Source organism: Octopus bimaculoides, chromosome 4 (assembly GCF_046866305.1).
Source record: "Octopus bimaculoides isolate indiv1 chromosome 4, ASM4686630v1, whole genome shotgun sequence".
NCBI lineage: Eukaryota > Metazoa > Mollusca > Cephalopoda > Octopoda > Octopodidae > Octopus > Octopus bimaculoides.
The window spans coordinates 34,637,461-34,649,960 of NC_142931.1; the positions used below are offsets into that span (position 1 = coordinate 34,637,461).

Consider the following 12,500-nt stretch of genomic DNA (forward strand, 5'->3'; position numbering starts at 1 on the left):
CAAATATTAAATAAAAACCAGTCAGAGGAAACAAGTGGTGAACTACGTCAGTTAAAAAAAAGAAATCAGTAAAATTCTCAAATTTCTGTAAGTACATATACCTTGGGGACTATACCGTACCGTGTTCAACATTTTCACATAACTCATTCTTCTGTATCTCCTTAAATTACACTGACTTTCCCCCCAATAATTTGACTTTAATCCTATACTATTTATCCAACTAACCATGACTGAACAATCTTGAGTTTGCATCCTGTCTTCAGGCCAGATTTCTTGGTTTTTCTTACTGTATTCTCATCTTCCTATGGTTTATACAAATTAGCAAACGCTATCAAATAATGCCTGTTAACGCTAAAAAAAAAAAAAAATAATAAATAAATAAATAAATAAAAATATTAAAAAAATAACGTTTATGCAGATTTCTCTCTATCAATTTAACCATCTGAACATGACTGACACTGACTTGAGAATGAGCAAGTTTTCCACTTATATATTAAATTCAAATACAATTATTGAATAAAAACGATACAAATATTTTGTTATTGATTACCATCAATAAAATTAATTAGATCAAACAATAGAAAATGACACATTCAAAGATAAATTTAGTAAAATGGGCAGAAACAAAAATATGCTAAATGATTCTGAAAATTTTGACAGTTGTTTAACCCTAGGTTTTCCGTTTGAACAGGCATATAGTCGAATATTTTCAAGTTGCATCAACATAATTATGACTACATCAACCAATATTTTCAACCAATTTTAAGGGGGCCGCTTGTAACATAGGGGAGCTTTGGCTTTATTGCTAGTTCACCGAGTAACCATTTAGAGGAGCCAGTAATCGATATGGTTCTAAGCATAATGTTAAATGGAGTAAATACTGGAATAAGTAAGACAGCACCTGCCAGACTCCATGATTGGTACAGCCATCACACGAAGAATAAATCACGAACATAAACACATAATACAGTTTTTAAAAAAATTGTGAATAGGGAAACATCTCTCTCACTCTTTGTCTGATATTTGATTCTGTGCTTGTGATATTAGTGCATTTATGTGTATGTATTTATCCAAAGGGGATTATACATTTGCGATTTACAGAAATGATTCTTAGTTATAAGTCTGGGCAGTTCTGAAATGTACTTTACTAAATATTTTCATTCAACACATCCCTCTACATCTGTTTGCGTCTTACTCATTTTCCGGTATACATTTCAATCATTTGATTATTTTCCTATCAAAGTAAGAGTTCATAATATTCAATATTTAGCATCCCACTTTTTAAAGTCAAGAACTGTAAATGTAAAGTGAAGATGATTTCCCAGTTCCTTTCGCTAGTTCTTTTCTTTTTTCTAAATGGTTTTCTTACTGTAACAAACCAAATTAATAATTTATATGTTCTCTTCTCTTCAGAAATTATATCTAAAATTTAATCTTGTCGTCTGCAAGCTAATCAGAATCGGAGAATAGGTAATTCATTTATTTCTCTTACACGAACTGCCGTTCAGTTTGGTATTATTAAGATTATTACTGATTGCAATTGGTAGTTTTCTACAAACGAGAGGATACTAGACTAAATGTTGGCATTCTGAATGTTGGCATTCTAAATCCAAATGAGATTGACATTGGCTTGACCAAGTTCAATAAAATACGAAGGGATGCTGGAAAGTATCTGGCATTATGACTGTTGTGAAAGGCCTGGTTAGAGGCCCAACATTCTTAATTTTGTTACAGGGTTTAGAAGAACTAAAGGGCCGCTGCAATAAGTGTGTGGATCTGAGAGGTGAACATGTCGAGTAAAATCATAATTAACTGATCTTCCTGAATTTTCTTTTACTCAAAGCCAGGAAACTTCCAGCACCCTCTCGTACGTAGCAGTCAAAGAGTCTCAAAACAAGAAACTATCAGCAACATCATCGCCATCACCTCTTTCACCCTCTGCAACAACAGCATTAACTGCACACAATAATAATAACAGCATGAATTGGCAGACAGCTCTTGCCGAAATGCTTCTTGGTATTTAATCCCATACCTTTGCGTTCTGAGTTCAAATTTCGACGATGTCGACTTTGTCACTCATACCAAATCATACAAATATCAGCGAAATAAAACGATGTCCATGACGTCCGTTGCAATCCTTTTTCTAAATTTGCAAACTTTTATTAATATTGGAAAACTGTAGTATAACTACTATTGTGTTTGCTGGAGGTAGTTGTGTTGTAGTTTTTTTGCTGCAACTGACGTTGTTATTACGGTAGATGAGATGATGTACTAAGTCCACAGTTGTTTACTGAAGTTCGCCAGAAAATAATGAACGTCACAATAGCCCTTGCTCTCTTTATGGCTACATATCTTTCATACGCTTCTATTTGTATTTTTATTTGCATTTTCTCCAGCTGCTGCTACTGCTACTACTACTACTACTACTACTACTACTACTACTACTACTACTACTACTACTACTACTATTGTTCTGTTTATTAGTTGCTTGTAATTCTGAATTCCATATATGCAGTATTTCCATTGACAAATATATACATCAGATTCATATCCATTAGCATTTCATTCTATTTACACACACACACACACACACACACACACACGCACACACGAACACACGAACACACGCACACACGCACGCACGCACTTACCCACCCAACAACCCACACACACCCACTTAAAGAAAAAATACTGTTTCTCTAAAACATATTTCTATCAGAATATAAAGGGACACAGAGATAGAAAATAGAAAAAAATATCATTCCAATATTTTGCTATTCATTTCAGTTCTATGTTTGAGCTGTGTAAGTCGCGTAGTTGTTGTTGTTGTATCAGTTGTATGAGGTTGTAATTTAGAAAAAAATCCCCTCTTATTTCGTTTCGTACTTTGTGCTGCAAAAGATGTTGTTGGTGTTATCATCATCATCATCATCATCATCACTATTTTATATTATTACTATTATTATTATTATTATTATTGAAACTTATCTTTATTATTTCATAACTTCAATTTAACTTAAAATTCTATGTATGTATATACGTGTACACACAAACACACACACATACACACACATACACACACACACATCAATAAAATTACAGAACGGAGAATAAAATTCAAAGGGAAAAGAAAAAAAATGTTACGTGTTCTGATATGGGTGAACATTTTTGCCAACATCACATAATTCTGTATTTGGTTTGGGATCCTAATGTAATATTAGAACTAACATATTAAATACACACATAAAAAGAAAATTGCATATATTAAAGTTTTGAGTAATTTTTTAAAAATAGTTTGTATTGAATTCTGTTTTCTTTCTATATCTCTATTGCTTCTATCGTGTTTGTATATACGTGTGTATGAATGCGCGTGAGTATTACATGTTTATTTGACTGTGTTTGTATGTCTGTGTTTTAAATGTATTTGTATTTCGTATATTTCACAAATGCATTTATATTTAGTTTATTATCAACATCACAGCCCTCATAACATTTATAAACACAAATATGCTACTACACACAAAACGACACGCCTACACACACAGACGCACACACAGACACATTTGGTGTGATGTTTTATAATTCATTGAACTTTTAAGATTACGGACTTGTCAATATTAGTTAAATGTAGATTTTAGTAAAATACGTATTAACTGCAAATAGATTTATTCCCACTAGCAGTTTCGTTTCAGCGGCAAATATTTTCATTTGTGGCCACCGTTTCGTCTTCAAGCCACATTTACAGTAATATCAATAACTGCATATATTAATAAGACGTCACTCATTTTGGGGCATGGTATAATCAAGTTTATTGAAACCGGAATGAAGGAAAGTAATGTCGATATTGGATGTATTCTCTCTCTCTCTCTCTCTCTCTCTCTCTCTCTCTCTCTCTCTCTCTCTCTCTCTATCTATCTATCTCTCTCTCTCTATATCTATCTATCTATCTATCTTCAACATGAAGCACAGATGTTAAATAAAGATGATATATTACACGCGCGCGCATATATACACATACATGCAGTGGTTTATAAGGCGACGCTCATACCACCAAATGTTTTCACGAAGAAACTACAGCGAGTCAACATCCCCATTGGAATTTCATTACTATATTTTCCTCTTACTCCAAATACACAGGAATTTCTACTTCCCTTAGTTAAAGTAATGCATCAACATTTTCTTCAAGTATTAATTAACGGTAGGAGTAATAGCATAAAAGATTTCTAGGATCTCATTGTGTAGTGGTTGCAAAAGTTGTTATTTTCTGGGTATAAACTATCCTTACATAAAGAATTTCACCCCGAGTATTATGCCAGATTCCTAGTCTTCAATTCTAAAATTAAATGGAAAGCTGGATGCCGTTTTTGTCTGAGTGGATTTCGGAAAGAATATGAACGTTGATTAAAGCGTAAATTAAGTGATTTAGACGTGCATCAAGGATAATTCTGATTGCAACTTTGGCTGGTAGGCAAGCAAGTATATATATATATATATATATATATATATATATATATATATATATATATATATATGTTAAAGACTTTCCGTATTCCCGAGCGTCATACTAATACATCCTTTTGTTGTTTACACCACCTGTCCTCGTCTGTTGTTTTTTCGTACATTCTCCCATATACATATGTATATATATATATATATATATATATATATATATATATATATATATATATATATATATATATATATATATATATATATATATATATATATATATATACACACAAACACATTTATAAATATACATTGATATATACTTTCACTCATACCGAAAAGTACACACTTCCATACATACGTATTTTTTTATATGTACGTATCTATAGTTTACGCAATGAATTATACTGGAAGTTGCTTGGGAGACAAACACTCAAATCTCTATCAACTAACAAATGCAAACAGAATATGTGATATGTGATTATTTTTTGTAGTATGTTTCTCTGCACGTGAGTTTTGCCAACTCTTTCTGTGGACTTCTTTGGAAACAAATCTATCTGCTATTTATCGTCATTAATTATGCTAACAAAACTAGAAATATCTAAGAGCAACACACGCGAAATATGGCACTCATTGTATAGTCTTCAAATGAATTAATTTTCATATCACACTTCTTCAACAAACGCATATCCTTGCATATTTTGGGATGTTAATCATAAAGCTATAGCAACATTGTAGTTGTCTATTGTGTGTATCTTTTACAAACATTGATATTGGAACATAGATATTTTGATTTATTATGCCTTGAGAACATTCTTTAAACAGCATTCCTCTTGGACAGTATCGATAACATTAGAAAAGAAGGCATACAAGGTTGAGCAACTACTGATCTTATGTAAGAAAGCTTCTCAAGGCCTGCACCATTGGTGAAGAACTTTCTAAATGAAAATCGTGCAAGATATAGGAAACAGATATTTTCCATGTCACACTCTACTGACCCAGAAAGTAAAGGTTACATTGGCTAATGCATTTCTAAATGCAGAGTACCTGAGAAAAGGTATTTCAAAATGTTTTTGAAATGCCTCTGATCATACTTCTACATCTTCAGTGATGTCTTTAAGATACATAAAAATCACGGCATATACATGCATTCATGCAAGCATACATATACACGTACATGCGCCCATAAATATGCGTATGTATATATGTCTATGAGAGAGGGGAAAATTAATTACTCGATACAGAAACAGCAGTATGTCACCTCTCCAAAACTCCCAGCAAGAAGATAAATACAGTTAAGATCTGAAGTTTGTATCGAGATTGAACTTTTAAAGATAAGACACTCATCTCGAACTATAGTAGTTAGGATGAGACAAACGTCACATTTGTATTAGATAACAGAATTCAAAGAATTAATATATGAAGGAAGAAATATTTTCTGTTGTTATCCAGAAGTTCAGTAAAACACAATCAGAATGAATGATTACTCATTAAGTATTTAATAAATTAGTAATTTCGAACTACAAAGGAAGGCTTTCTGAATCTAACATTTATATCTACTCTTCACGTGCTTAGATTAAGTATTTCATCGAGGAAAGACAATTATTTTTGTTACCCGTTAATCCTCACTTATTAGAATTTAGTGATTTATCAAGTAATTTACTCTATCGTATGAGATTTAATATCGTGCACAAATCGTAAATTATATTATATGTTATCTTAAATAAGATTGCTTAGAGTTTTGCTACATCTTTATCCAATTATGCAAAGTTTGTTATTCTACAAAATTATGGAAGGAAAAGGTGACTGCTAATTTGAATTGACGGAGGACTAAACAACAGCAATAACACACACATACACACACACACACACATACACGCATACATGAAAGTGCGAGGCCTAATTATGTGTTGAACTCACGATCATAAGTTCGTTGGTTCTATTTCTTGGCCGGGCAATGCGTTGTGTCTTCGACTACGGCATAACAATTCCCATTGCTCTAGTTTACGCAGGTGAAAATTAACACCGTTTTCTCTGTTTCCATCGTCAATGTTTCGCTGAGACAAGGATATCAGTGTCAAGGGGTTGCTTATGTCTGCTCACGGCTACATAGATACGTAAAAAAGGTTAGTGGAGATGCGGTACAACCTGCCAGGTCATACAATCCTACGTGTGAGGGTTAAACAAGTATTGGAACTGCGCTCACTCGGTGGCTCATTCTATGTGTAGATGTTTTAAATATTGTAAAATGCAATTCAATTTAGTCAACTTTGCCTTTCATTCTTCCGGAGTCGATTAAATAATTTACTTGTCAATGAATGCGGATTGAAGGAATGGCGTTAAAGGTTTAACTGAAGGTTTTGTGAAATATATTCCGGCCATTTACCTCCTGTGTTCGCTCGCGATAACAGTGACGTGCGGCTGTATTAGTCGTTGCGTGGAGAGAGTGAAACTTAAGATATGGGCAATTTTATTTTTTCATAAAAAGAAAACTCGCAGGCGTGTGTTTCAGAGTAGGATCCGTCGGGTACAGATAAACGGTTATCCATAAAAATGCAAACTTTGGAAATGTGACTAACATAAGAAACAATTCAATGAAGACAAAAGTAAAAAAATTCTATTTTTTAAAAATATTTCTTATTTTAAAATAAAGATTGATACTTACATTGTACGGATACTTTAATCTGTCTGCTGACTGTAGGTGGTACACCGTTAAAAGCAACACATTCATAAATATCATCACAATACCGAGAGATATTGCGAATTTTTAACACTTCTCCACTCATACCGATTTCTGCAAGAAAAAAAGAAAATACAATCTGTAACGCATTTATATTTTAGATTAAAATAATAATGACAATGATAATAAGCACTTAAATAAATAAATAAATACATAAATGATGGAACACATAAATAAATGCTTTGAAAGCGTGAAATTCTTGGCTCGGCTGTAAATACTGCATATCTAAATATTTACCTGTTCTTTAATTCAGAAATTTTTCGGGTCATTAGAAATGTCAATATTTAGAAAGGATGAAATGGACGACCTGAATTAAGTTGCAAAGTTGAGTTAATATATATAAAACCATTAATTAATCAATCAGTTAATTGATAAATTAATAAATCAATTATTATTATTATTTATATTATTATCATTTTTATTATTATTATTATTATTATTATTATTATTATTATTATTATTATTATTATTATTATTATCATTATCCAAGCTGGCAGAAAATTTAGGATTGCCGGGCAAAATGCTTGGCGGTATTTCGAGAAGCCTTACGTATTTACTTCAAATTCCGCCGAGTCAACTCTGCCTTTCATCCTTTCGGGTTCGATAAAATAAGTACTTGTTGGGCACTGGGGCTGAGGTTATCGACATAACCCCCGAACTTGCTGGCCTTCTGCCAAAATTTGAAAACATTATTATTATTGTTGTTGTTGTTGCTGTTGTTGTTATTGTTGTTGTTATTATTATTACTATTATTATTATTATTATTATTATTATTATTATTATTATTATTATTATTATTATTATTATTATTATTACTACTACTACTACTACTACTACACTGCGAGCGTTTGAGAAAGCAGGGTATTTTAATCACTCGTCTTTGTTTGTCTGTGTCTTTGCAAAATAACTGAAAAACGGCTGAACGCATTCTCACCAAATTTAACAGAAATACTTATTGGGTGAGTGGGTGGAAATGATGAAACTTTGGTTTGATTATCGTCAAGGTTGAAGATAATCCTATAGACCAACATCAGTTCTGTTAGATTCCTCATTGAAGACGGTACTCGTACCTGTGTTCTCAGTTCTCGGTTGAAAGTATTTGCTTAATATCTTTGCATTTATCACTTTACTTTGAGACTAAAAAATATGCTGTTTCCTAATAAAAAGCTTACAATCTTTATATCATATAAGCTTGAAAATTAGTGCTGTCGAACTGTAGAACAAATTAACGTGAAGTAACCAGTGAAACATCCATTCATGCACTCATCTTCTGTCCGTAAGTTTTGATATCATTACATTGAGATGTATGCATGAAATTTTCTTCAATGCTTCATTTTGGTGTCAGTCAAGCGACGATATCAAAATATTCTGATATTATCCTGATATCATCACATCTTTCATCAACAACGAACAATATATTATATTTTCTAGTATATAATAACTGTATAAAAGTCATTGACCTCACTCTAAATGAATTATATAAATATAAGATGATACTTATGTCGGTCCATTTTGATACATATGATATCCACACACATTCGCATAGTCGTTCAGTAATCAAAAGTTAGGCACTTGTATATTTGTCAATAAAGCGAGCTTATTAATAGGTTGAGGCACATTTGAGCTCGACTCAACATTTTGTTGGCTGAAACACGTTTAGGGCTTGACTAATTTAAATATATAGAGTATTATAAATCCATTTCAACTGACCTTACCAAACCGTTTCGCATACAAGTTAAGTGATAACCTAAGACGGCACCTGTCAGGGCAGTAGGCGTTGAAATAATAGAGATCACACATTTGTATCATATTTGTGTTCTTTTTACACGTTTTCTACAGCCGCTCTACAGTGCAACATATTGGCATTTACCTTCTCGGCTACATGTTCTTAATTTCCTCCTTCGGATTTTATGCTATCAGATTAAACTTTTCCACTGACTTCTTTTTCATGAACACATGCCTCACATAAAACGTTCGCTTTTGCGCCAATTCGCGCATTTCCGGAAAATTCTCTTTTTATTCATTAATCATAACATGCTTTTCAATTACACACGCGCTCGCGTGCACTCAAACGCTCATCGATGTTCACACTGCACATCCGTTCAACCACTGAAAACCACCCTACACCATATCTCCGACACATATATTCACAAATGCAAACACTCTCACATGCACACACTTCCTTTCTACCGACCTAGCAATCAGACACATACCGACATGACCGTTACATTTGCATTAATGTCACCAATTTACAGATTTACAAAACCCCCAAAAAGATATATAACCTAAATCACAGACAATTACATTCCTCACTTTATATTTGCTACAAAGCACAGGTACACTAATGGAAATACCTAAACTCCTGCTCCTATCTCTTTTAAGTCCACTTCATTCAAGAGTATTCCCACTGAAATGTAAACCCATCACAATTCTACTTTTCTCCCAAATATTTTAATATCGTTTTACAGATATGATACTCCCCTTCCCTCTCTTCTATTGCTTTCTCTTCACGTTCTTTTCTCTCTAAACATGAGCTGGCATCCAAGATGTCAAAGACACTTCATTTTTCTTTCACGAGTTAAACTAATATCTTATTATCATCCTTTTTTTCTCCGCATTGCTGTCCCTGTATTGTGTTTAATCATTTTCAATATATATATATATATATATATATATATATATATATATATATATATAAATTAGTATAAAAAGCAGTTTGCAATGTTTCACCAAAAAAAAAAAGGAGAATTACAAATGTCACTAAATGCGACTAGGGTGTTAAGAAACACCTACATTGCTAGAACACATTAGTGAATCGCTAAATCATCCAATTATTTGGACGGCGAAAACATAAATACTAATGTCGAAGCGAGTCCGGGAATAGGCGAAGACGATCTGTTTTAGCTGGTGAGGCAACGGAAATTGCCGAAACTGACGCGTCATTATTAAGAATTCTCGATTAGCACTTTTCGGATGATTATGGTCCCTGTGCGTGTATATGCTTTCATTAATGTATATTAACTACAGTATTAGAGAGGTTTACTTAGATAACATAGATTGGTTTCGGCCATTATCGGCCCAGATCATGACTACCTCAATAGCACCACCTGGAAAAGTCTTTTAGTTAATTATTTCGGGACACCATGGACCACTCAAATAGAGAGTTGTTGTTGGTTGAAACGTATCCAGGTGTAGGTGGTTTATCCGGTATTTCCTGGAGAAATTTGTCCAGTTACTGTTTGAAAGTTGTGGGGTCTTTTTCTACTTTAATTTCTTTGGGGTTGACTTTGAAAATGCAGGACCATTTGCAGTGAAGAAATTGTGTAGCAATGTTCTTATGTGATTTGATATCGATCTTTGTAGGGGATGAACTGCCCGGGGTCCTAGTCTTGAGTCAATTGTAAACATAATACCGATATAGTGGAATATTTTCCACATGATGCAAATAATATATCGCGCACGGCGACGTTTCAGAGAGTAGAACTTCAACTGCTGAAGTCGAGCCCAATAATCAAGTCCCATCATGCCATTTACTATATTTCTTTGTGTGATTGATTTTTGTGGCGCTTCGATCCTTATTATGTCCTTTTTTTTGTAGGGGGCCCCACAATGGACAGCAGTATTCAAGGTGGAGCCTAGCGAATGTGGAGAAGAGAAGGATGATGTTTTCATGATCTCTTGATTGAAATGTTCTGAGGATCCTTGAACACATTCTGCGGTCAACATCGACTTTTTTGTTGATGTGCACACTCCAGCTAAGATTGCTGTTGACAGTTACACCTAAGTCTCTTATATTATCCGACAGTTCAAGTAGTCTCTCGACGGTAATATATATGGTTGTTTGAGTGTGCCCTCTTTTCCAAAGTGGATGAGCTCAAATTTTTCCTCATTCAAATGCATATTGCTTTTTGTGCCCACTGGGTTACTGCGCAAAGGTCCGTTTGAAGGATCATTTGATCATATGTTCCCTTAATGACTTTCTGGAGCTTAGACCTTGGGGGAGGGGGCAAGTCTCAACTGGTAGTTACTTCATCAGTTCTGAAAGGTATAAAAGTCAAAATTGACCTCAGCGGAATTTGAACTCAGACCGTAAAGCCGGATAAAATGCCACCAAGTAGCTTTTCCATCGTGCTAACCATTCTGTCATCTTACCGCCGTATACATGTTTAAATAATAACGTGTTTCTAGAAGAGCCGATCAAATATAGCAACGTAATTTATTTACTAATCGACTTGTAAAAAGTCAAACAATATTCATCACCGAATTTTTGTATTGTCAGTTTTTCTTTAGCTTTCTACTATCGAAATAATAATCCATAGACTTTTATTTTACAGTTTCTAAATTATAGCAAAGTTAGTCATTCATCTGCAAAAATATTTTAAGTTGGTTCTTGCATTATGAAAAAGTATATACAACAATATATGCGTAATATATTTTACTTATCGAAAATTATTAAACCACTATTATTTTGGTTATTCTTAGTTCTGAATTAAGTGGCATATATTAACATTTCACTGTCTATATTAAGAATATAAAATATATCTCCTAAAAATTATTGCCTATAATATTCAGACATTCATTTTATAATGCCAGATTGCTTGTCACAAATACATTCTATTCATGTAAATCATAGTTGAAACACATTTGGAAATTCATAAAAAAATTTTAGACACCTGCAACGGAATACCAATAGATTATTCTTCAATTTTTATGATGTTTCTTCTCTTTCGCTCTCCACTTGATACCCTTCTGTCAGTGAACATCTTGACATACATACATACATACATACATACATAATACATACATACATGCATACTTACATACATGCATACATACATACATACATATATACATACATACATACATACATACATACATACATACATATACGTATGCGTGTGTAAAGAAGTTCACTTTATTTTTGAAGCTTTGATGAAGCTATAGGATGATACACAAACATTCAACAATGGATGTACTCCATTTTATAGTAAACACAGCTATAAGCTAATGAAGTTCATGATATTTCTTATTCCCTTGTCATATTAATTTCCTATCACTGCTCTGTACTCTACTGATGCTTTGCTCTGAAAAACATGTATATTGAATTCTAACACCAGGTTATTAATATCGCTATGCCAAAGTGAAATAATAATAATAATAATAATAATAATAATAATTTCAGTTATTTGCCACTGGGGTGAAGGAAGAGGGGGACAATAGAGAGACAGACATAAAGAGTGGGTGTTTACATATAATAATGGAATGATAAAAAATAAAAAAAGATAAAAAATAAAGTATACACGGTATACAC

At 33.1% G+C, this 12,500-nt stretch overlaps 1 protein-coding gene across 1 annotated transcript in view; it reads right to left on the reverse strand.

Moving 5' to 3' along the window:
* The window catches only part of LOC106875874 (opioid-binding protein/cell adhesion molecule homolog), a 976,605-nt gene that overhangs the window by 161,024 nt on the left and 803,081 nt on the right, over positions 1–12,500 (reverse strand). The window contains exon 5 of the mRNA XM_089350590.1: positions 7,115–7,243. Within this exon, the coding sequence (XP_089206716.1) occupies positions 7,115–7,243 (129 nt within the window). The remainder of the gene's footprint in view (positions 1–7,114; positions 7,244–12,500) is intronic.